This window comes from Echeneis naucrates, chromosome 21 (genome assembly GCF_900963305.1).
Source record: "Echeneis naucrates chromosome 21, fEcheNa1.1, whole genome shotgun sequence".
NCBI lineage: Eukaryota > Metazoa > Chordata > Actinopteri > Carangiformes > Echeneidae > Echeneis > Echeneis naucrates.
In genome coordinates this window covers 8,282,524-8,310,062 of record NC_042531.1, presented here as the reverse complement: position 1 = coordinate 8,310,062, position 27,539 = coordinate 8,282,524, and the positions used below count along the sequence as shown (strand labels likewise).

The following is a 27,539-nucleotide window of genomic DNA, read 5'->3' as shown; positions in this document are numbered from 1 at the left end:
TAAATATTTGTACACAATTTACAACACATCGGAATCTCACAAAATTAAATATGTATATAAATATTGTTTGATACAAAAGCTATGAAACAACTGAATATCAGGAATATGATGGAGACTTTGCATTTTTAAAGTATCATCACATGATGCTTACATCGGAAATGTTACACAATAATCTGATGAATGATGAATCCCCTAAAGATCTTTAATTACTTCAATTGCCTGTCTTTTTTGGGTTGATGATGATATCTGCAGCAAAATGAAAAGAACTGTACGTCACCCACCGACAATTACTGTTGTCAGAATATCACAAATTACTGTAATAAAAGGCTTAATAAGTTGGGCAAAGGCATCTGAAACAGTATCACTTTACATGATACATTGTTAGCGCCTCCATGTGATTGCCTGTATTGGATTAAATTCCTCCCACTATAAAAATGCATCATGTACTTAAAGCAGCATCAAAGTGTAACACTTCTGTCCCTGAGGGGGTTCAAGACCTTCGAGGTTCAAGTCCATGAGAGAGCTGAGTTAATGTCCTTTGGTTGTCGATCACGTTGAGCTGGCGAACATAAGACTGAACTTCTGGATGGCTCTTGCTTGCCAGAGGTGAAACTGGATCTGATTAGACATAAAAACAGAAAGTGCTGATGATGAGCATAACGTCTAATCATTAAGAGGTGCTCATTTAACACTTACTGAATGGCTGGCTCCTGCAGTATCTCACTATCTTCACTGTGTTTGCTATCATTCGCTGAAAGACAAAAATTATAGTCAGTAACAGCAGGAATTAATGATGAATAAAAAAATTTACACTACAAGGTAAACAAAAGTCTGCACACCATTTTTTCAAAGTTGACCAAATTGTCAATAAATGTCTTGTTGCCCTCATGAGTGAAAGTCATGTCTGGAAAAACAAACAATGTGTTAATGTGTTGTGGTTAAAACTACAAAACTATTGATGTTGTATTACAAAATAAGTACTCATCAAATAAACGGCTGACCTTTGATCAGCAGTGGCATGAAGGGAATAATGGGAGGCTCCAGCTTGGCAACTGTCAGCCGGTACGCTCTGTGGTTCCTGGACGGGTCCTGTGGAAACAGTCACACTTATGAGAGGTGCCATCACGACTATGTCAAATGGATCCGTCGCAGTCCTGGCCATGGGAGATGAGGCTAAACACACACTCAGCTCCAGTGACCAGCTGACAGTGTAATCCCAGTTGCACTGCTGATTTTCTGCTCAGTATTTGTTTGGACTGAATGCAGAACTAATCACAGATGGAGACATTTTGAAGAGAAAAGGCAAGTTTCCACTTACCATCAAGTTTTCAAATTCACTGTAAAACTTCTTGAATTTGCTGGGAAGTTTCTGCAAAAGCAGACAACATGGGAGGTTAACACATTTCATAATTAAGACTAATTCTGAACAGACACATTGGACGTATACACACCTCCCAGGTCTGACTCAGCCTGCTCACCGCTGGGTTACTCAGGCCCATAATGACAGCAAAGAAGGCATTTAGATTCTTGTACTCCTTACAGCTTTGATGATAAACATGAAAAGGTCAGACAGAGTAGCACACCAACAGAACTGCACTGCAATCACAGTTAAATGAAATATAGCGTAGAGTGGATGTGGAAACAACACCAGTGGTCTACTCACTGGGCAGCAATCTTGATGAACTTCTTGAGAAGCTGCACCCGCTTGCTGAGCTGAGAGCACATGCAAATCTCTGAGATCACCCAAAGCTGAATTTCATTAAACCTCCTCAAGAACAGATCCAGGTTTACAGTGGTTTTCTTAACATTTTGCCTTCCAAACGTGTGGTAGATGAGTTCAAGCTGCAATTTACCGAAAAATATATCAGACCATCTGGTGAATCAAATAGACAAATGTAATAAAAGCAAACCAATTAAACTCTAATATCTGTCATATCACGGTATGAATAATACATTTATTTGTACATTTTGAAAACCTTTAAAAGGACATTGTTCAATAAATGAGTTCTGCTAGGAGCACATTCTCTATTTTATACCTCATGTACACAATGGAAAAGCTCCCAGTCATAGGAAGTCATATGGTAAGCCACATCCTTGGAGCTCATCAACTCAAAGCTGGCCAGTGACCCTGAATAAGGACCCTCCTGCTCAGGTAAAGGGGTCTAGAACACAGGGAAATCACCATATTTTAGGTATTTTATATTTTGCTATCATGAACACACAAAACAATATGAAATGTGCTCTTTATAACACATCAACATAAAGTAACTTTAAAAACAGTTCATTTCAAAGGCTATAATAACCTCTGCACACTCATGCAAACAACTCAGTCTATAATGTAGGTGGTTGCAAAAGACACAGCTGACTGACTGTGACACTTCAGTAACTATTTGTGCAGTGTGTGTTTTCTAAACATTAACACACCAAAGAATCCAGCTGGTCACTCCGACAGACAAACAGCCGTCCGTTTATGCTGAGAGTGGAGAATACTGAAACATCGTTAGGCTTGAAGATCACTTTCTCTGTAAATTAAAAAAAAGAAACACATGAGGTTCAATAACATATTTACATTTGTTATTAATATTGGAATAGCTCACTTCAGATTTATCTAAAGTTGTGTTACACCTTTTATGGTTGATCATGAAATGTATTTATATTTATTTGATCATTCATGGCTTCCAGTGAAATATCTTGAGATACTGCAGATCAAGTTGCCACGACACTTGGTCACTATTTGAATGTGTGCCATTATCGATTATCAGTCAATTATTACATTCTGCTTTTGGCTGAAACCTTTTGATCTCAAAAAATGTTGTAATACGTGTTAAAAGTCTCAGCCTTGTTAAGATTAATCCACAGCATATGGTTCCACAATCAGCGATATATGCACACTCAAGCAAATGAGATCGGCTTCTGCTCTGTTGTTGTTTACTTGCCATTGCAATAGGAAGTTCACAGTGATAGCTGGAGTGTTGTGGGAAAACTGAGCTCTCAAGGTGCTTTGTAAACTATTTAGCACCTCCTGTTGCAGCCGTTCACAGTGCATCAGGCAGCTCATTTCTCACTAAATAAGGCCAGGATTAAATAGTGTAACACCTTGCTCGTACCCGAGTGGTTAACATGCAACTGCTGCTGCTGCTCTCACCTCCTGCCGAAGTAAGGTGGACCAGGAGCAGGTCCTCTGTTGACCCCAGTTTGTCAGCCACAGCATCGATGACCTCCCTGACTGTGGCAGCTATAGGGACGCGGATTGTGGTGTAGGTGTGGTCAGAGCAGTACACTTTGAACAGAACTGGAGAAAGAAAATATGGGATAGTCAGCAATGTTTCTACTATTTATATAGGACTTTTTTTTGCACAGACACACCACAAAGTGCTTCACAGCGAGATCAATAATATTCATTCAGTACATAATCTGAAACCCAAAAATCTTCAGTCAGTATTAATTATCACTAAATTAAATTTGTTGGTCTCTGAGTCAGTGTTAAGAGCTGGAGCTGAAAATCTCTAGTCATGAACCCAGTCCTCCACATAGCAGTGGCATTTTCTGCTGCTCCTTTAAATGACACAGAAGCTCGGCGCACCTGTTTATAATGTTAAATATTTCAAGTTGTGGATGCAGTAAAAAACTGTGGCACACAGTACCCCATGTGGAGACATGTCTACTTACTTTCATCATAACTCTTAATAGGCTGACGTTTCTGAAGTTTCTCCTCTCCAATTGTGAAGTGTCTCAGCAGGACTTTGTGCTGTGATAAAGGAAAAATCTGGGTTCAGAAGTATCCACATAACAAAGCTACACGTGAATCTTGATTTGAAAGTAAAAATATGTGCCTTATACCTTTTTCTGAGAAACTCTGGCATCTTCAATGCTACAACATGAAAATATATTAAACTTGCAGTTCTGGAGAATTTATTATCTGTCCATAAAATGTCTGTGTGTGTGTGTGTGTGTGTGTGTGTGTATATGTGTGCGCGCGGGGTAAACAATGAGGATTCAATTAAGAAAATTAAAAATAACAATAGCTTACTTGCACTTTACAATTCTCTCCAGCTCCGTTACCTGGTCCCTGATGGCTGGAATTGCTTTGGCATCATTAGATACCGCCATGACAATCTCCTGAAAAATAGAAACCGATGAGAATTTCAGAGGATGCAATAAATCACTTATATTTAGCAATAATTTGTCAGTTCATTCTTCTGCAGCTGCAGTGGGTAGCACAAAGTGTTTTGTTGTTTAATGGAGATATACCATCTTTTTGTCTTTCACTGAGGAAAGACACTCTGCAAAATCCTTTTGCTGTATTGTGTTTGTTTGTAAGCTTTAAGATGGAATTGTGGGTCTGGAGTTATATTTATTATTGTAAAAATAAATCTGTTTATCTATTTATACTCTATAATGACCAATCAGTTCATTGCACTGTATAAATCCTCAATTTATCGGGCACCACATAAACATTCAAAAGTCAGATTAGAGTCACAAATGAAAGGAGATAAACGGTGCAGTCAATATTTATCACCTGACATTATTGCACAGGGCATTGGTTATTAACTTGTATTGCTGTTGCTATTGTAGCATTCATATCTAACCGCTAACCTGTAGAAAGGCCACCAAATTGTCATCCTCTTGCAGGTGCTCTCCGTGAACAGCTGCCCACTGCATAACCAGGCGGATCACTCTGCGCTTGTTGTTAAGCGTGTAATCCAGTTTCTCCTGTTCAGTGCCCTGCAAGGCCTGGGCATGGTAGGTGCACAGCAGTTAAAGATCAAATCCATTTGTTCTCACACAGCCAGAAAAACACATTAGGCATCATTCTGGTTAAAGGATATTGGGCCATCAACACTGGACAGAGTTGACTGTTTGGGATGAAGACACAGTGCATGAGCACAAAGTCATCTAAAGCTGAATCTGTGAGAAAAAGCAGAGAGCCTTATGTTAAGCACCTGTGATGAGGAGAGCAAAGAGCAGATCAAAGAGTGTCCAGCGCCATCGGGCCGCTGATCCACATGGCCCCATCTCTGTCACCTCTGCGGGCAAACTGAAAACCATATGTATCCACACAAGCAGCAGTAATTACATCAGCTCTGTGATGTGTGGCTAATTATAGACGAGAACAAACAGGTCAGAGCCGAGCAGCAAGCAGAGGACAGAGGGCAGAATGAATACACTGCATGTAGGAAAACCCTTCACAGTAAATGGTCACCATATTGATAGGTTAGAGCAGAAATAATCCGTCATACTCAATGTTTTTATGCTGAGCAGTACCTGACTCTGTGAATTGAGAATCCAATCGCATCATTTCAAGGAGGTGCTCCAAAATTTTCTCCGGCGTCCCCGACATTACCTTGTATCTGGAGCGACACAGAATAAAACACACCCTTCTCTAATCAAGAAACACTGGCTCTTAATGCTTAATGACATGGCTATGGCCCTCGACCGATTTGTGTTACTTGAACGTGTGTCTGTGATTGCTTCATTTGATAGCAATCCTATTTACAATCACAGAGCTCTTGGCCGGCTGAAGATTGAGGGGAGTCTGGGCTAAGAGCTGTCAGAGAAGCCACGAAAATGTCGGGCATCTTGTCTGTGAAGGAGAATCAACACAGTCCAGCCTTGGTTGTTTTCATTACTCGATAGCAGCAAAGAGCGAACTACACGAGCAGCGTTGTGTCTCCCCCCACTCATGGGGAATAACACAGTCTTGACACTCTCATGTGTGAGGAGAGCAGAACTGATTAGAGGTCGACCCTGAGAAAGTAATTGTGACTTGCCAGGCCTTCTTCATCCCCTTGGAGCTAGGCCATCATTACCATTAATGTGTCTTTCCATATTACAGAGACCACGTTGCTGTGACAGATGCCTCTATTAAGATAACTCTTGTTGGCTGCAGTGCACAGGATTGCTTCACGCTTGTGATGCCTTTGTATGGTCAGGGTACATTTTCCCTCGCTGCTCACGCACTGGGCTGATAGGCTCCAGTGCCCTACAAGGGATTTCTACCGTTTTCAAAGCGCTTTGACAAAGCTCTGTTCAGCATTAATGTATGTATTGCTGTGGTGGGTGCATTTACTTGTAATGTGAGGATGAGGCTCCCTGAACGGATGTTCGGCAGCTGCTGAGACTCTTCTCCAACACCAGAACATCCTGACCGTGCTCCTTCAGACGCACCGTGTTGGCCTCCACATCCTTCACACATACACACATAATACAAATGAAAAAAAAAAAACAAAAACAAAACAAAACAGCATTTTTAAGACTCAAACCTGTGTGTATAAAGACTCAAAACAAAATGCTGTTTGATTGTATGAATACAAGCAAGCCAACCGAGTCTGCTGAAGAATATGAAATAGCCATGAAGGTGTTCAAACTTGACATCTGGCTGTTTGTATCACAGCAACAGTGGCAGAACACTGGCTTAGATGAACAGTCAGCACACAACACCAACTTCAAAATAAGCTCCCGACGGTGTAACAATGGACTGAACTGTTCCCAGTGGGATGTTTTTATTTTAAAATTCAGAACAACCACATGTTGCTGCCATTTATGATGTAGTCATTGTCATGTCATAAGTAATGTAAAGCACAAGAGAATTAGTTCTTGCAGATGTGTTGTTGTAGATGGAGCAGGAAACCTATGATGGCTGAAGATCTCAGTGGATCTCGACACGTGTTTATACTGACAGATAATTAAGGCCAACTCTGCATTTTATCTCTTTTTTCTTGAAATAACACAAATCACATATTTCATTTTTAGTGTGATGAAAAAAAACTAATGGCTGCTGAAGGCTGTTGTGGCCTCTCACAGGCTGCACTGCTGAGCTTTTGCCAACAGAGGGCAATAGTGCTTTGTCACTATTAAAATGTCAGACAGTAGTCAGAAACTCACCCTCAAAATCCTGTTGAAGTCCTCCTTGTCCACTCTAAGGAAGTGACAGTTGTCTTCTCGAAGCACAATGGAGGCAGCGCGGGGAGCATCGTTGACAAGGGCCAACTTTCCAAAGTCATCACCTTCATGAAGTGTGCAAACAACACCCTGAGGAGCACAGCATGATGCTCAGTTACTGACGGCTGAAACTGCCCGAATCTTATTGATCCTACTTGAGGAAATATCTACTTTTCCATAGATGACAACGTTGACTGAGCCCTTCAGTATAATGTACCATGACGTGCCTTCCTCTCCTTGATTGAACACTGAGAAAGAAAGAAAATGAATCATATCAGGAACAGACGAAAGCTTTGGCAGCCTCATAAAGTTACAGGATTTGGTTTAATGGTGACTTTGTATTGACTTCTAGAGTCACATTCCCATTCATCTGTTTAATCACAATACTTACACACTGTTCCTGCCTTTGCATGGGACTCAAAGATCAGCACTCCTGCTAACTCTCGCTTAACCTGGCCAGCGGGGAAGGGGGGACACTTTGTCATGGTGCAACAGGAAGTGCAAACATACAAAGTTCACTTTTCTGCTATTCAATTCTTCTCTGTAAAATTTCCTAAAATTTTATGTAAGTTATAATGTCAATAAAAAAAAAAAAAGGTACAAAATTCTCAGCAGTTGTCTCAGAATCCACAGAGTGATACCAGGATTTGGTTCAGACAGTATTTCTACTCACAGTAGTGGACAGATGAGATAAGGCCTTTATATGGAGCAGCTCTTCATAAATGATCTCTAAATCATCTGCTGTTCTCTCAGATGGGCTGGAAACCATGAAATAAATAAACACATAAGAGCTTGAGCTAGTGGATTGCTTCATTTGATAATATTTTGCAGGTTAGCGATTTAAAGTCCTACTGTTTCCGTAGAATCATCCTCATGTGGGCATCGGGTCCAATCTGCGAGAGGAGGAGCAGGGTGTCCTGCAGTTCCTCTTGGCTCTCCTGCTTCTCCTCCTCGCTGGGCAGAGGGGCATCCTCCTGTTCGTCGTCCAAGAAGCGGTAGAAGAGGTACTTGTCTTGGAAGCTCAGCTCTTGGTCCACTGCGTCACAACAACACAGCACAGACAGCAGGGCATAAATTTAAAATCTCGGCCTCACACATAACCAACTGTGTGCAGACACAGGCATCACACAGCGTCTCACCATGGTTGAGGACACCTTCTTCTAACAGCACCTGCCACATGCCCACAGCCTGAATACGAGAGTGAATGCATGAGCTTTGTTGCATTTGCCAGTCGACCAACTCTGTCCCCACGCAGCACTGCCTGGAAACAAAACAAGTCCACATAACTCATGTCACGTGCCTTTTTTGTGATTTTGCTTGACTGTTTATTTTTCATTTCATTAGGTCCTAATCATCGATGTTCTTGTTTTTTTGCTATTGTTGGTCTTCTCCTAATCTGTAATCTTATTTCTAAACAATAAATCAAATATTATGTAATACAACAGTAGTCATACAATAAGGGACATGCAATTGTCAGCGACCACACACACATCCAATTATTCAATCAATAAGCTATAAGTACAGTAATGTGACTTAAATATATTGATATAAGGAACATTTTTGCAAAGAGTTGCCTGTTCACACACGTTTATATCCATCTGAGAAATTGAGACATTCACTCTCCTTTTGTTCTATTTTTGTTTTCCCAAATGGAAATGTTTTGCTCTGGCGAGGTAGTGTACAATGAGCTCTTAGAAATGTTTTTCTGTAAACAGCTACCAGCTGCGCCTGAAAATGATACAGATGATCAATGCAAAGACTGGCCCAGTACAGATGGAAGGTAATGCGACTGTATGTTGGTATTTTAGATTGTGTTTGGGGTTTTTTTATGTTTAAAAAAATCCCACCTGATGTAATCCAGTCCTTCACACGCTGGTTGCATTAAAACGTATTACAAACGGTCAACCTACCGATATGTTTTCAGATGGTACTTTCTGTCTCTGATCATGTGAGGCGCCCTGGAGAGGATGGCGTTACGGAGAATCTTCCCAGCCCTCAAGATCTTTTCTGAGGGCACCTGCGTCGTACAATTCAAATCAGATCAAAGCACAGCAGAGTCCTGCTGAATGCCTGCACCACATTAACAGGTCCTGATTGATGCCTACATACAGTTCACCGAGTTTACTACCTGAGAAATGTATTTGGGGTGGGGTGTGACGGGGCTTTCAATGAATGACTTCTGCGAAATAAAATGAAACAAAAAATAAGTGAAACTGACATAAAAAAACATCATGCATGCCAATGACACTCTGGTTCTTCTGATCGAAATCAATATCACAGACACTGAGCAAAATTAAATGCTTGCTGTTCCTAAACAAGAGTTCTTATGCAAAATAAAGACTTCATAGAGTTAAATAGCGAGTATTTATTTATTAATCCTCTCACTGTGAGCAACATTTCGTCTTTCTCACCGCTCCTATGTGACTCACGATTGACATCCTGCGTTTACGAGCTGTGAAAATGAACAGATCTTCTGGGCTTTGTATGCTGCTACTGAGTTAAAGTAATGGTGTGTTCCCAAAGTCCTGGCTGATGCATTTGGCTCTTTAAATGGAACTCAGATATTCCTTTTGTTTTTTTCAAGTGGGACTATAGGGTGGGCCGCGGGGATGTGACATTTAAAATGCGGTTTGCATGTTACAGAGAGCGGCATTAACTCAAACATTTATGTGGAGGCTTTACAGCCTCATCATTTATTCACAAGAAAATTTTGTCCGTTCAGCAGCCAGAGAAGCTTGGCTTTCATAATTATTATACATGTGTTAAAGTCATTTTAAGTTGTTTTTCACCTAACAGAACAATCCTGTTAGTATTTACACTCTGACTTAACTATATGAAGGAACAAAGCACAGGGCACCATAAATCTACTGTGGTACCACATTATCAACACAGAGGCCAGGAAAGGTGGGACAGGAACTGCTCTGGATGGGGACAAGAACTCCAGTCCTAGTTTATATTTAGACCAACTCTGAACAAACTTTACACTTCTGCATTTCTGTTGACGAGACCAGCAACAATAAAGGATGCTGTTACATCCTTTATTGTGACTGAAAAAAAGTCTTTCCTCGGTATGAACAAGGCCAATCCCCTAGCATTGTCTCAAATTTGTGAGTTATCTTCAGAGAAATTACCTTGTTCTGATGTTTTGAGAGAGGAACAACTGAGTTGTTGCTTCTGTTCCCTTTGTCCGGCATTTCTGGGTGGGAAAGACAGAGGATATCTAACTATACAGCGCATGTGAAGTGACTTCAAGAAAAGAACTTTAGGATCAATTACAACTGTGTCAGAAGTTTGTCTCATTTCTCTGCAATCTTCCTCATATCCAAAGAGATCCCTGCAGGGTGACATCATTAAAGATAATTGATAAGGTAATTCAGAAATTTCATACCAATGATGAAAGTTCCTTTGAGCAAATACAAAACAGGTTGTGGCTAATATACCACAAAAAGCCAATTTAATCATTGAATATGAATTTAGAAAATCTCATTACGACTCTTCTAAAACCTGAAATACCCAAAGAGCACTTAGCCTAAACTTTTGGTACATACTGTCTTGTTCTTCTTACATTTAATGACAAAAATGTATTAAGTACCACCCACACTACCGTTTCCCACTGCACTAATGAAATAAATGCACTGTTTATTATTAATTTGCATTTTATTTCCTGGTCAGGTTTTTTTTCCCCACCATATTCAGAAACTACATTTCACTTCTAATATTTATTTTCTTTTGCTATTCAAGCCATCTCCCTTAATTTTTCTCCATTTGGGCAACTATCCAGTTTCATTTTCAATTGTTATCTTAATATCATAAATAGATGAAAATGACTGCAGCCGTATACTGAAATATTACATATTCTAATTTAGATTTGTCCCTCACTGAAGATGTTGTTTGACTGCTGCTTTCTGCACAGAAAATTCTCGTAGATACCCTGAAAACCAGTGAAAAATCACTTTTACTGGAATGTATTCTCTATGCAAAATGTGTTGCAGAGGATTGGTTGGAGGGGTGTGGCTATTTCTCAGAGCTCAGATTTAAGCGTGTACTGTACTCCTCCCCTCTGGGGCAAATAGCAGAATCAGTCAAGGCGGCTCAGTCACAAATGTATCTGCAGGGGCATATCTCATCTATTCTTAGATGTGCCTCTCAGACTACTTATACCACAAGACAGATACACAATTGACACAATACAGAGGAAAGCAGGGCACAGCTAGGAAACGTTACACTCGTGCCTACACACCCAGGAACAAAAGCCACACATCCGTACTATTCTAACATTTAATATCTCATCATTCTAGTAGAGCGCTCGTGGTTTCTGTGGTTAGCGTTTCAATCACCTTGCTAAATACAGACCACAGAGGAAATACAGACTACTGAGAAAAAGACAAAGGAAAAAACAAAACGATTGATTGGTACAGGGGCTATTGGAAATAACAATGAATTCTAGGTCACTCGTTCTTTCCTCCTGATGGTAAAGATTTGTTTATATCAGAAATATGACTATGAACAACATTTATTTTGGCTGACCTTTCCACTTAATGTTGTTGTTCCAGTTGGAGCACAAAATGCTCACATGGGTGTTTTTGAAAGGCACAGAAAGCTAACGTATGAAACAGAGGCCCCTTATGTTTAAGTGTACCATTAAATGTTTGTTTTTTTTTTTGCTGGAGGACATGAAGCTGTTGGCGTCGTATTTACATGAAAGTGGAGTCAAGTTATTTTGCTGCCAGCCATCTTCTTTCACGCTCTTAAATTTTTTATTGTGTGGGTCTGTATGCAATTTTTGCTTGTTTAAATTTAGCACTGGGACAATAACAGTTGTGAAAAATTGTATTTGTTTATCTGTGATGGTGGTCCATGTGACATTATGCCATTTGTTCAAGTGTCACATCATTTCAGTTAAATTAGTGGGAATGTACTGTACACAATGCATGTGAGAGACCTCGAAATAGCACCTCACACTTGTTTGTCTCCAACCAATCATGTTGCAGCAAATATGGTCATTATCTTCCCCTCCTGTGGTAAATAATGGCCAGAAGGGTTTTAGTATTTTTTTCCAGAAATGTTTTCAATGTGATATTACATTGAAGTTGACTGTTGACCATTTAAATGTAAAACATCACCGCATGATAATTTTTTCCTGTTAGATGTCTGTTAAATTGCCATAATTGTAACATGAATTTGTTATTTGTGTAACTGATGCCCTGCATTGGTAATATATTACACTCACACAAAAATACAGGAGGTTTCTGTGGCCTTAGACTTTGAAATTTAACAATCAAGATATAATTAAATAAGCCTCAAGATAAGCCTCACAACAGAGACAGACAGACAACCCAAACACATAATGCCTTCGGCCCTGGCTGGCAGCCAAACAGTCAAAAGTAAGGGAAAGTAAAGTACTTGAGGTCTGAATATTTCAAGGTCAAAACTACGTTGTTGATTTGTGTTGATAACTTCTGAGGAAGAATCGAGCCTGTGTTTTAAGATGTATGACTGACACAAATGTGCTTCTCATTGAAAAACCTGCTGTTTTGTACCTAAGAAAACTATTTAATGTTTAATTCATTTGATTCAGCCATTACAGTTACAAAACTGCTGAGCTGCTGTGGATGTACTGTACAGGAAAGTACATCAGCTTCCAGCCGCTGGATGATTGTGTGATTTCTGTCTTGGAGTTTTGTATATAGAGCACAAAACTGTAAATCCCCTGAGTACTTTATAGTATGCTGCTGTTACGGCACTGCTTCAAAGCACAATACAGTGATGAAGATGAGAGCAGGCAAATCTACTTTTAGTTTAACTGTTGGGGAAATAAACTGGGAAAGAATTTTTCTTCAAACTTAGTCCATCATTTATGAAATATGCTTAGAAATAGATAAGGCTATACGATAAACAGAGCCCCTAAGCTATGAGACTCTGGGCTCTCACTGCTGTACATCATGTTTATGGTATGTGACTTCAAAGCAAGCTAAGTGCTCTGTTCGAGCAAGCTGAGTTAATATTGAGTTAGTTTGTAACAGAAAAAAAAAATCTAATAAAAATATCATTGAGAATTGCACAAAATAAGAATCTGTTATACAAAGTTATTTGATAAAAATTAAACCTCTTTATACACATAGTATGAAAACAGAAATGGTTAGATTGAGCTGCTCAGAACAGGCTTTTGTGCTAACAAACCACTGACACCAAACACCTCTGGAGTTAAGGTACATTACTAAACTGTGGATCCCAGATGAAGGATGTCTGTTGTGCAAGGACTCCCCAACCGAATGGAGGATCCGCTGCACATTAGCATAGTGAACATTTGGGCTACTTACTATCAGCGCTACAACTGCTCTCCATCACTCCATAGGGTGGGGTGAGGAGCCCAGCCATGTACTGATGATATCTCTAAAGACAAAGAAAATGAAAGAACAAATCAAAGATAGAGATTAGTAGCTGACCAGTAAACATCGATTTCGCCATTTCTTTGGTTAAACCAATCCAATCATGCATACGACAAGTCTTTAGGCTTTTAGGCTTCGATTAGCCACAGCAGTGCTTTAGGCTAAATGCTAACACAGCAAGCTTGTCAGGAATTTAAATGGTGGCAACAAAAACTACAGCTGAGGCCGATGGCTGAACACAGTTGAGTGCAATTGCATTTTAATTTAAATACATTGTACTCAAAAACACAAATGTCAACATGATGGTGGCACCAGAGGAAAGAACTCAGCAGATCGTTGTGTCAACAGGACGCAGATGCTTGACAAAATTTCATCTGAAACCAATTCATAGATTATTCAGTAAGGAATATTGTCACCTCTGAGGCCTAAAGTATCACATCCAATCAGAAGACAACAACATTGTGTGTCATTTAACAATGTTACGGTAAATCCCCAACACTTATTCCTGACTGAACCAGATTAAAGTCAGCCAAAAAGCTGTTCACTATTACATGAAAAGCACAGAGGTTTGTCACCTTAAATAATGTAGAAGTGAATAACATGGAACAGAAACATCTGGGGCTCATTTCTGGCTGGGAGTTGATGTTGCATGTCATTTCCTTCTGTCTCTCCCAAGAAGAAGAAGAAGAAGAAAAAAAAAAACCTTCTGTCATCATTTCCCTCCAGGAGGTGAGGAGGCAGAGAAAATCAGTGAGAGTTTGGGGTGTTTGCTGATATTTTGCCCTCATTAGTCCAGACATGCAAATGTAAGTCGGGTTCAGTGAGAAATTATCACAAAGAGGGGACAATACATGATGACGTGAAAACTGGAAAATGAAAAAAAAAAAAAAAAAAAAAAAAAAAGGTAATAATGCATCACTATTAGGAACAAAATTCTAAAATCAATTAAATAAAAAATTACAAATCAAATATCCTGCTAGACTCTAATTTTTCTGTTTTTCCATCCTACCTTTTCATTTGTTTTTCTGCGTCACGCAGGCAACTCATTTCGCTTTACCAAACAAATATAATCCTTCACGTTGTGCAAGCTGCAGAAAGCAACAGAGCAAACAGAGCGCAGCAGTACAACTGTCCATGTCTCATGCCAAGACTGTGCCCAGTAGCATCACAGATGTTATGCAAGGATCATCATGGACTCATGAATGTCAAGGTTTTTTTGTTTTTTCATGACACTGGTGTACAGTACAAGGAGGGCACCAGAGCCATAAAGAAATGTCAAGCTTATGCACCTCATGACAAAGCGGGGAAGTGAAACTACAATTCCACTCTCTGCCAACATGGAGCCATTCTCAAAATCAAAAAAATAAAAACCTTGATCTGCAAATTCACAATCTTAATCATCACCAAGATCAAATCGATATCTTCCTATTATTAAAGTCCTAGCAATCTGCTTTTTCAAGACTAACTGCATCTGTTCATAGATGAACTGATTTCACCTGCTGTTCAGAAATTATTCTTGGTGTTTTTCCACGATGTCATTCACTACTGTGTCCTCGTCAGTGCTTTAGTGTTGAAAATGTTTGACTTAAGTTGTAAATTGTCAAGGCAGAAAATAAAATATTACAATCAGGTTATATTTCACTATAAAACAGATTAAAGGTATACTTTATACAGAGAATATCTCTCTCTGTCAGCCACCTATATATATATATACACACACACACAAATAAATAAACAGTATTGGTGGTTTTTGGTATATTTTGTTAAACCCTAAACACACCACATTTAAATCTAACAGAAGCTGATTCTTTTTATCAATTTGTCAAATAATAGTTTTAGAATATTTTGTGGGTGAAAACAAAGAGAAAATGATTATGTGCCACAGAAGCAATTTTCTAGGTCAATAAAAAACTGATTGAGAGCCTCTTAGTGACCAGCTGATTCACTCTGCCTTCCTATCTCCTCGTCAAAGGACACAGAGTGAAAGCTACAACTCTCTTGCCATTTGTTCCTCGACAGTAATGTACTTTCAGAGGTCCCATTTTAAATTCAATTCTACCCTCTGAAGTCAGGTAATCAATTTAGCAACCCCCCCATGGGCACACAGCTTCTCCCCCCTCAATCAAAAAACAGAAATGTCACTGCGAACTCAGTCCTTAAAAACAATGCCAATTATGTATGTCTACTCAAAAAAGGGGAACTGAATTTTATGAGATGCTAAAAGATCAAGATTAAAGTCAACACTATATTTAGATTGTACTAACCCTCTAGAGGGTTGTTCTACACAAAAATTAAATTAAATTTATCAGTGCAGAAGATGTGAAGTCTTCGGAGTCGCTTACACAAGTCTATTTGTATTTGCTGACACTTTATGGATTTAAGATTAGGGAGGAGCACTTAAACTGAGCCGCACATGAACAAATGAACTGAAACCCCCAGAGCCAATAAAGCCAGACTCCCTGAGGGCTTAAATCCCGTACGCAGGGAGGGGTGTTGTTTTAGAGGAAGATTAGGACCATCGTCAGGTGTGTACAGAGCACTCTGTTTCCATTTTGTTTGTCATGATGCCTCTGCCTCTTAAGAGCCACAATTCACCTGTTTTTCACCCTCCAGCTCACTGTCTTTTCACCCTTTACGTGTATATTATTTTCAGCATTAGCATTTCATCTTATAGTTGCCTTTTTGATTGCCTTATTGTGAGTCAAAACCATTAGAACATTAATTGGCAGTTTCTAGAAAATCAATAGGTAATTGATAATTGATTAAGTCCTTTCAGTCTGTAATGTAGGTTTTTAGAGATATACAAAGGCATCAGCTAATAAAGAAGAGCGACATGAACCAGTGAACATTTTAAATTTTAAAAACTGACACAAAAATGATTTGACAGTATGTTCATCATACTGTACTCAAAATGTACCAGTTTGTGCTTTTCTTCTTCCCCCCAACAGCAAATAATTACATTCCTAATCAAAACGTTGGACTTATCTGCTTGTTAATTACTAACTACAGAAGATTTCTGTAAACCTTAGTTTGGTCTCTTTGTGACGGGGGAGTCTTGATCTATGAAAAAGGTTGCTCCTCAATTTTCCACAAATGCTGAGAGGGATGTTGCAGAATGGCAAAAATAATACCAGTCTCGTTATTGTAGGTCCTACACTACAATGATTTGTGGGAGAGTGTGATGATAAGCACATAAAGGCATGTTGACTTTTGTTCTGTCTATAAAGGCATCAAAAGTTAGATGCACTTCCCATGTTTCCCAGGGAGGAAAATATATCTGGCAATACTTCATGTAACAATAAAACAACCACTGGGTGACATTTGTGCATCCATTTCCATAAAGTCTGTCACTTTATAACTGTAAAACTGACATATTTCCTTATCGTCCATTACCTCCAGGTGTAGTCTGGGTAGTCTGGGTAGTACATCATTTTTAGGAGCTTTTTGAGATTGATAAATTGTTACCACACATCATAATTTATTGGCAAATGGACAGTCCAAAACAAAACAATCATCTCTGCACACAATGTCTTCTCTTGTATTCGTGGCACGAGCGTTTAATGAGATAGACCTTTAGGATAATTGTACTGCGTCGGATAAGAAATGCAGACAGTGAGCACAATGTTAAAGTGAGACAGGTTACAGTGTCTCAATGTCCCATCTCCACCAAACTATTGTGTTTTTTTTTTTTTTTTGTCTATTTCTTCCAGTGAAATGTGTTCCAAATATAAGACAAAGATAAGAAGTTAAGAAAGATAAGCAGACAATATAACTTTGTTGTTGTTTTATGTACTAATACCAGATCTTATTAGATCTTTATCAGCTCATATAGTTAAGAAAAAAAAAACATGATGGAAGATGACAAATTAACACACAAATGTAAAAATGTATGCCACAGTGAAAGTTTTGTTTTTGAAAAGTGATGTGCAATCTGTCTGTTCATCAATCAGTGGATTTAAATGTACTTTCCATTGTTTGCTTGAGACTATTTCAAGATGATTAAAGCCTGATAAATATTTGATTTTTTTTGTCATTTTTCTGGTGTTGGATGAAATTGCAAGTGTGGATGAGATCCTGCCAAAACCGATCTGAAGATGGAACAAATCACCGGATAGAAAATTCTGAATAAATCCAAAACTCACCCAACATTTGAGAGGGAATCAGCTGTAACTGTTCTGTGTATTTATAAGGTTCTGCAAAGCATAATCTCTACATACAATCAGGTTTAATCTTGGTAACATGATGAGGTTTCCGTTCTTTTCACCTTTATATTCCTCACTGACTTCATCTTTTATGTAAAGAACTTTTATTTACATAAAACATACACTAACACTGCACTCTGACTTCACTGTTCATGTCAGTATATTTTGTTTTAAAGCTGTAAAGACTGTCACCATGGAGTGAAACACTGTTGACTATGTCTCACATGGTTCCTTAAAGTGTGGTAGAATTCACAAAAAGGTTTTTTCAGTTCCAGCTCATCTTTAGATGTTCATGCTTGACCACATTAGGCATAGCAAGGATTAATGTGCATGAATGCACTCTTCTTTTTTGAATAATTCACCCCAAATTACATAAGCAACATAGTGCAAACTGTCCTCGAAGCATCCACTGATTCATTTGAGCTTCTCTACAGCTTCTTCAGTCCTCTGGGGAATTCAGTTAGTTAGAAATTAACTCAGAGCTTCATCACTTTTTTGTCAAAAGCAGAATTATACTATTTTGAACACAAAGTCTGAACTTGCAAACAGTAGTGCAACATAAAGCACAATTCAGTCACAATTTCGATCCAACAATATTTTCTCATCAATCAAATATACGTCTTTCTTTAAAAGTTTAAACAGGATTACCTAAAGATGCTACCGGTGTCCCATGCAGATTATTATGGCTGTTAGTGGCTGGATGGTGCTCAAAATCCTCCTTATCCAGGTAAATATATCCAGTTGTAAGATTCCCAGGGTGTCAGACTGTCACCCTGATCCAGGAGTGGATCCACAGCCTGTGTTTCAGTCAGAGCAGAGCGAGCACACCGCCTCAGACCAGCAGAGTGGCAGTCAGCTGCTCACTTCTGAGCAGCAGTTGCTAGGTGATTACTTAACTCCAGTCAGTGAGCACACAGGAGAGCATGCTCAATCTTCCCTCCCTCTCACGCGTTCTCTGTCTTTATCTCCCTATTAACTGATCAACAAGCAGAAATGTGAAAAATAAAGAAATAAAGAAGTAATAATAACCATCATTTCCCTTTGTGGACATGCAGGGAGAATCAACTGATCCAAATGTACGGGCAGCACCAGCATCCTGCGGCTGTCGCTGAGCCCCTGACTGTCAGGGACAGATACCAGATGGTGTCTTATCTTTGACCTTGTCATTTATCAAAGACATAAGACAGCTGAAACTCTAAACTTCCTGAGCAAAAAACTAGCCAAGAGTGTGACTCTAATGTACAGTATTTTTATTCAATTTAGGGCAGATTTGTTTATGAATTTCTACACCACTAAAGCACAGTATCAATTCGTCAATTTCAACATGAACTAAAATTTGTCTTTTTAGGAAACAAAAGATTTCTTTTTGTGTAAATGCTGGCGGACTTAATTTGAAATTATTAAATGTATTCATTTAATATTGCAGCATAATGCAGTAAAGTTTTCCAAAACAGGAGAGATGCAAAACAAAGCTTTGCACTAAAATGATGCACTCCTGGAATATCTGTCTGTAACATTCTGCTGTTTCATGTCTCAAAGAAAACAGCAGTGCTGATATTCTGCTGTTCCAACCCTTTCTCTGGAAAAACATTTATGCGTTTGGGGATTTTGTTGCATGTCATTATGGTTATAAAATCAGGATATCAGCAGCAGAGCAACAGCTTGGAAATGGCCTTAAAGTTAGCATGTAGTCTTAATGGGCCACACTTCAGTCACTATTTCTTATTTATTCCACTGTCTGACAACAGAAGAGCTTTAGTGAGAATTCGACTGTATTAGATTACTGCCCATGTGAGTACAGAAAGTAGAAAATAATCAGATTTGATGAAGTCAGTTGTTTACAACAGACCCAACTCTATATCCTCAATTTCACACCAGAAGCATTTCATAAGTTTGGACCAAGTTTCTCTTTCTGCACTTATCAAATTAACAGATTTGACAGCATAAAAAATGGCTCATTTGAAAACAAGAAAAAAATTTAATATATAGAAATGACAAAGAAAGTGATGGGGCAGAAACAAAGAAGGTTAATGTTGTTTACAGCATCACTTTGCCGAATCGGAGTCAATGTCACTTCACTCTCCCAACACATCAAAACAGATTAGCTCCTACAATTTCAGGAACCTGTACAGAAAGTAGTGCCTCCTTTTGGATTTGAAATTGGTCGCCATCATGAATTTGCTGCAACAAAGACTTGTACTGAACAGAATTAACTACATGATATTTTAACATCTTGACTGGAGCAACTGAAGATATCACACTGGACAGAGGAACATATTCCATCTTCCTTATTCTCTTCTCATCTCACTCATATATTTGATTTGAATTTTGAAACTCATGACGTGGTTTAACTGAAAGATATGGGTTCAACCTAGTTCTTTACTGCTGGTTGAATTTTTTTGATTCACATAATGTGTTGCTGTTTAAACTGAATCCTGCTCAAAAGAAATAAAGAAGACCTAAAATCTACAGTCATGCCAACACCCTTTTAAGACTGTAATGCTGATTTTAAATCATCTAAGATCTACAGCATAGCCCTCCATAGAGCCACATCACAGTATAGATGAACTGATAACATTTAGTAGCATTGCCAATTTCATCCAATAAATACACAGCTTGGTTTCATTTGACAGATTGAAGCTCAATTTCCAGACTTTTGATGATGTAGGACTCTGTGAACAGAGATAAGGGAATTAATGTTTTTGATACAATCTTCCTGTTCATTTTGTGCACATATCCGCTGTACTCTTGACTCTGGATGTGACATGGTACTTGGATGTTGAACAGCCAGAGAATTCATGTGGCCTTGTTTTTCCAACCCCCTCCACCCAATCCTCAGACACCAGAGGGCATGCTGCGTCCCTGCCACTTCCTGTTCATCAGCTTTCCAGGCTGCTTCTATGGACTGTTGATAGTGACACACAAACCCCCCCGTACTCATCATACATGCAGTAGGTATAAAACTACAAAAATGTAATGCAGTGTTACTCAAAGCATGTGCAGGACACACGCTTGTGCACATCTGTAAACAACAGCACAGCTTCCTGTCCAGGCAACACGAATGCTGATGTGACTATAAAAGAGCCAGCTTACAACCTTAAAAACACAAATTACAATTGTGTTGATTCAGTCGCAGTGGCCATCGGAAGCAGGAAACAAAATGAAGAGCAGAGAGTGAATTGACGATCAAGCCATCTAAGCTTTAGTCACTGTGTGTGTGTGTGTCCGTGTGTCCTGAGCTTGCACTAAACCAACGCGCACACATTGTTCATTCCCAGTAACAGAACGCAGATTCTGTCATGTGCAAAGCTGCATGAAAGCTCTTAGTGGTGGCTGCAGCAGTCAGCAACATAAGAAAATAAATATTAAATCGGATGATGTCCGATGAGAGTTCATACAAGCAGACAGCCTTTGTATCTGTCACTGGCCACAGCCATGTGAAAAGCTCTATGTACAGCACAAAAGCACACAGGAGAAACATATAAACTGAATAATTGATGTGGACAGCCAAGAATAAAAAATAAATTAAAATAGTATCCATAGGCTGTTCCATAAAGCAAAGCTCTGCTCACTCTGGCATAGTTTGTAAGAGTGCTTCGCCTCAGGCAGGAGGACAGATATGATGTTGCTTCCTCAGGTTTCCTCTCCAGCAAAAGACAGTAATCGGTACCTTCCCCTTCATCGCCACTCCTTTACTGTCTCTGTGTGTATCAGCTGGTATGAAGGAAATCTCTGGTTTTCAGGGCCATCAGCAACAAGAACACTGACCTCCCTCAACTATGCGTTTCCGTGCATCACAAAATGTAGTTCAGTTTTCACAAAGCATGTGTGAATTAGCTGCATGTCATTTACGTCCTAAGCCAGAAAAGCTGCGCAGGGAAGGGTGGGGCCAAAGGAAACCTGTGGGAGTTTGTGGCCACAGTACATCAGTCTGAAGTTTCATGCCACCGCTGAAACAGCCCAACATCAGAACAGATGTTCTGCATGGCAGCATAAACAGAGGAATAAAAAATTACAATTAACAGACATAATAATTTGGTAAAAGTGCTGCAAGGACAACAAATTGTGAAATGCCATGAGTGAGTTCCAAACTACCTGTCCAAACGCTGATTATGGGAGTTTTGACTCAACAGCACGTCAGTCTCGGTTTTGCCAATTTGTCAAACATCTGGGTTCGACAAATTGATCTGGGTAACCAGGTGGTGAAGTGGAAACACTTTATTTCCATATTAAAAAATACTGGAATAATTTTATATTAATATCCATAGGTTATTAGATATGATTTATATTTTAACAATCAGTCAATTCTCACGCACTGAATTCCTCAGGGTCCTAAATGACTTGTGTAAAAAAAACTGTGATACATTGGAACAAAAAGAAACTTTCAGAATGACTGTAGAAAGAACTGAAAATCGCTTTTCATGTCAAACATCATTCTGACTAATGAAAATCAGATGAAAACAGCCAAGAAACTACTGTATAAACAAAAGGTATCAGGAGTGGAGAGAGGACAATTTCAGAAAGACCTTCCTGTAATAGTTTGATATTTAGTTCCTTCAGTGAGTGAGGTGGTAAAGGTCGAATCCGAAATTATTTGCCCATTTCTCTTGAATCTAACCGAAAAATACAAGATTGGCACAACATACAAAGACTGCCCTTGTCATTCAAAAATGAATTTGCTTCTTCATACCTACACAGAAATAAAATTGTAGCCATGCCAGACTTATCTGTTTACACATTATGTTGGCAGTTGGCAAACTAGATCCTAACACAGTCACTTGACACACAGTCATTATATTACATAACAAGGAAATCAAAGAAGATCTGAGAACAGCATAAAACAATTTGGCCAACAGAGCCAGAAGCCATAAAATCTAATCTGGAACAAACCTTACTGAAGAGGTTGCCCCGGGGCAGAAGTGAAATGTGGAGCTCGGCAGTATTTCCACGTGAGTCTCAACCCTTGACCAACCAGGAGTATCCCCAGCACACTGCAGCTGGCCAGTGTACAGACAGAGACACGCACATCATAATTTAACACGCTTGTGTGGTGCCTTTCAGTCCCAGAGGAAATGGGCTGTCTCTCTTAGGAAACCAACCTAGTACCGGGGGGGGTGAGAGAGGAGAGGGGCTTCTGCACAGCATGAAACCTACAAGCCAACATGAGCAGAAGATGGTGCGCTGAGGCTGAGAACAGCAACCTACTTTAATTTGTCCCTAAACAAAGATGCTTCCTTAGTATCTTGTAACGATTTATTGATGCTCTTATGCATATTAAGTTGCATTTCATATTTGTTCCAGCACAGCAAGAAACGCAGTACATGAACTAATGTATCGATTAAGACTAAAAACACTGGGTCCGAGAAACTGTTCATCCTTGGCACTGTACTTCCATCTAGTGGTCAAACACAGTACATTTACTACATCTAAATAAAGCCAATATCTTTGACCTACGTGCACCTAAACTTGGGAGCAGATTACAATACGATAAACGGACTATAATAATAGTCTTAATCCTTCAGGAGGCCCACAATAAATTCACTAATCCACATGACACTTGGCTCTACACCCCCTCACTCTCACATGCCCATGACGGTTTTTAAGATTCAGCATTTCATCTCCAGCAGGAGAAGACTAAGACAGGTGTCTGTTCCCTGGCTTTAAAAAAGCCTCCTCCACAGTAGATGAGAAACATATACAGCAGATGAAGGGTGATTTGGACTCTATTAAAAAGATAGGATTCTTCATTATGCTCTTCGAGCAGAATTTTTCCTTCAAGTGTTGAGATTTGAATCAGCCAGGATAGCTTCATAAAAACAGAAAAAAAAAATGTAGTCACATTTTCTTTTTCAGGGATGTGCACTCACACTTTGTGTGAGGTTTCTAATCTAAGTCCTCTTACAAACAAACTCCCAAACTTTTCAGATGTTCTGACGCAAGCACTTACCTTGAGTTTATGTCTCAGATGCGTCAGCACTTGCAATGTAGCCAGAGCATTTGTGTAGTCTGATACACCTACAGATGGTGCAGACAGAGGTACTCACTTCCCACAGAGACCTGAACTCCCTCTGTTCAATGCGTAGGAGTTCACTGATTTCCCGTGTAACAATGGTGGCATGTCGGGGGGTGTTATCCAGGATCGACTCTCCAAAAGCTGTACCAGTTCCCAGAGTGCATATAGTGACAGCATCCTTTAACATAAACATAGAGAGTGCAGCTAATGAATAATTGGATTAAAACGTCCAGCTGTGGTCTACTACCATAATGTCCTTATTCTTTCAAACAGTAAAGCGCTGTGAAGTGCACTTGAGAAGCAAGTCTGCGATCACTCCCAAAGGTTGGAGGCAATCACCTGAACACTTGTGTTTGATAGACGCAGACACTCCAGTCTGCAATACAATTACTCCAATCAACTCACAGACAAACTGAGGCACATTAAGCTGCAGCATTAAAAAATATAAGTAAGAGTAAAATGGTTTTTACAGCCTGCACTCAAAACTAGGCTGCATATGGACTGTTTTGCATGAATTACAGATGGGGGGTTAAAAGAAAAAAAAAAACCATTAAAGTCTTCACAGAAAGATGGAGGAAGACGGTTCAAATTGAAAAAATTTGCACATTTATTGAAATGAGCATAAGCTGATAAGTCATATGCTAATAGGCTGACAGCTCAGTCATTTGTTTAACCATTTCACGGTTTAAACTGGGATATCATAATGCTTGTGAAATCATATAAGTCATACCTGATACCTTGAAGTCTCTGATACTTTAACATCCAACGAACCAGACAGGACGGCATACCAACTGGTGCCAATGTCTCCTTGGCGATACACTGGAAACATTTTGGAAAAGAGGAAAATATGCAATGAAAGTAAAAAAAAACCCATTTATATTGTGAAATTTTCTAAAGAACTATTTTGTGCTTGATGTGTGACCATTTCTGAGCATATGTTTGGACCTACAGGTGATGCCTTTCTCCAAGCAGTCATAGAAACCATACAGACAAATCTGTTGCAGCAACCTGGGATGGAATCTCTCAAAGGCCTTCAAATTTTTCAGACGTGCAAGTATTATATCAATGTCCTCCCCAGAGCGCTCTGCTGGTCTGGGGAAACAAGAAGACAATGTCAATGTACAGGTATCTGCCAAAGAATGAGTACATGGGTTATGAAATTTCTGCCGAGAGGCCTCTTTTCCCATTTTAGAATCAGCCACGAGTTCGACTAAGTCAGCCCACTCACAGCTGCAAAACTGCTCCTCAGAAATACACAGGTTACATCAGGGAGACTTGGTCCATCTCTTTATACAGTTTCAGTCAGTTTTATGTTTAGTATGGTTTAAGTTGCACTCATACTTGCTCAGTGGCCCCACATTCAGACTTCACACTACAATCTGATACACATTTCTTGAGGTCAGACAACTAACAAACACATGCTGCATATCATCAAGTTGTACAATTTTTATTTATTTTTTGGTAAAGAATAATATACTGTGCATTGCTAACTCAACACCACATCCATGAAAGTTGGATTTTAAATGCACGACATGCAAAATTCAAACCCACTGCTAAGTCAAATCTTTCAGAGAAATCTCCAGTCTCCAACAATTCCAACACTGACATGACACTGTTTGCACTCCCTGGATTTACAATTATAAAGACTCTAATATTGCATGAAAGCAACACAATAGGTAGAGTTGTCATCCATTTTGTACTCAATATCAAACTAATTCTGTAAATTAATCCGCAAATAACAGGCAACACAGAAAGGGCTACAGATTGAAATGAAAAATAGATTCAGTCTGTTTAAAATTAACATAACAATGAAAAGTCACCCAAAGCCTAATAGTAAATTATACTTCTTTTTATCCCATTATCAAATGGTTTGATCTTTCACTGCATCAGTAATTGCAAATCAAATTCACATCACCACAGTTTGCTTTGAACCTGTGTTTTATGTATTTCGCTGCTTTTTACACTAAATACAGAAACTCTGATGCAACTTGCGAGTCGTTGCTCGATAGCTTATATCAACTTTGAATCCGTATCTAGCTGCATTAAAAGTGAATCCAAAAAATATCAATAATTCAAAAAGGGAAACAAACTTTTCATTCAACACTGCCAACAATCCTTTGGCATCAGAGAAGCATTCATTGTACAGTACAATAAAAGGCTTTTCACTGAGAAACAGCTTGCAAGCAAATGACTCCTTATCGTGCATCATCTTCCTCACCTCACAATATTATCGCCATCCTGCATCCTTCCTGATAAAGAGCGTATAATCACACCTACATCTCAATGTTATGTGTCACAACCCCTGGCCCCTTTTGAAACGAAGATAAGTCTGCTCTCCATTATTTCAGCATTGTGTACTTACTCACACACACACACACACAATATAAAGTGCGGACAGCAAGGCGGGAGAGAGAGGGTGATGTGTGGGAGCCTGGGTTTCAAATATGAAGCCAAGGTGTTTCTTTGGAAATCAACCAAGTCAAACAGCAAGAAAAACTTTCAAACAAGCTGATATAGAGTCCAAGCAAGGACACAATGTTTCCATCCTGAGGCAGCTTTGTACACAATGTACCAAACAGACAGTAATGGACTGCTTCTAATTTACAGTGCAGTTCAGTTACTAGACAGAGGTTTTGTATATTTCCGCATCTACCAAGCTCAATGTAATAATATGAGCTGCTAAAAATGACGCACAGTTTCTGTGCTCACCCTTGTTTTGTATTTCTTATTCACCATGACCATTTTCAAAATAGAAAACAGAATAAGGCAACACACTAATTATATCTGCTAGGTAACCAGAAACCTACGACTAACCAGACAATGTTGCTGTGTAAACACATCTAGTACACAGCGTCACTTTGCTTTTCAAAGATAATGTACTTTGAACCTTTGTGATGTGGCCGTCGTTCACTCAGCATGCCCAAAGTTGGCCATTACATTGGAGCTGTGTCCTGCTTGACACACACTGCAAACCTGCAACCATCTTCAGCGTGAAATTTGTATACCATGTAGCCCCTCTGAAACATCTGTCTGGTGATGAGGATTCAGAAATATCTTGTCAAATGTAAAGTCTTTAAAACACTTTAAGTAAAAAAGAAAATCACATGACTAAAGTGTCACATGACTGCTACTCAAACTGATTGTTCTTCAGGGATTTGTTCACTTTGTTTGGAATATTTGATAGCTTATTGAGAGTTTGGACTTGTAAGCTTTGTGTCATTGGCATATAATTTTACCAAGGAAAGCATTGCATGCTTATTTTTTTTATTAACCATCAAAATGTTTAATCAACAATCTTCCAGGCAGTGTGCACAAAAGCCATGACTGCATGATGTACAACTTCATTAGATTGTATGTACTGCTCATTAAAACCATTTTACCAGCTGTACAGGGGCTTGTCTTCTCTTAAACTTAAGTTTAAAAGCCTTCTTTACTAATTCATGCTGTGGTGGCAGTTCTGTCTCTGCACAGCTTTGGGGAAAACATCATTACAGTGTTTATCCTGGATTTTAACAATAACTAGAGTTACCTGATGTCGGCGGGCGCATTGAGGAGGGGGTGAAAATCAAATTGCCTAAAGGTAGCGGCTTCGACAGAGGGATTCGTGTTTTCAGGCTCTGCTCCAACATTTTATTTTGCCCACAGCTACAGTTGTTCAGACGGATGTTGTTTCAAAGCTCCAGGCGGCAGCAGCAGCAAGGTAACAGCAGTATGAGGGCTACAATCTGTCGGACGGATGCCCCAGTTCGTGCTCTGATCAACGAGTTTCTGTTCCGCTGGGAAATTAAAACTACTCAGTCGTAATCAGCGTTTTTAGTCAGGTGTTGAAGCGCAACGCCCAGGCTGTGGTGGAGGAATCGCTACCATCCCATCGCCCATGCCGGCCCAAAAGCAGCGACAGTGACATGCTGTGTGAGGAGATTACCTTTTATCCAGACATATAATCCACTCGGCAGATTCCGATGAATGTGAGGAAGTGTGCGCTGCTACCAT

The 27,539-nt window shown here is 39.4% G+C and overlaps 1 protein-coding gene across 1 annotated transcript; it reads right to left on the bottom strand.

Moving 5' to 3' along the window:
- Positions 1-490: 490 nt before the first annotated feature.
- On the bottom strand, positions 491-27,539 carry rapgef4a (Rap guanine nucleotide exchange factor 4a). The gene is made up of 31 exons (XM_029530482.1): positions 27,472-27,539; positions 24,496-24,638; positions 24,277-24,365; positions 23,578-23,724; positions 13,263-13,335; positions 10,074-10,138; positions 9,071-9,121; positions 8,853-8,959; positions 8,082-8,203; positions 7,795-7,978; positions 7,616-7,700; positions 7,334-7,394; positions 7,114-7,190; positions 6,886-7,032; positions 6,071-6,186; positions 5,266-5,351; positions 4,830-4,908; positions 4,597-4,747; positions 4,031-4,119; positions 3,841-3,871; positions 3,670-3,748; positions 3,146-3,292; positions 2,425-2,522; positions 2,037-2,162; positions 1,664-1,842; positions 1,452-1,542; positions 1,319-1,369; positions 1,002-1,089; positions 840-904; positions 697-751; positions 491-618 (listed from the first exon to the last, which is right to left on the bottom strand). The coding sequence occupies exons 1-31, from the start codon at positions 27,537-27,539 to the stop codon at positions 491-493; spliced, it is 3,078 nt and encodes a 1,025-aa protein (XP_029386342.1).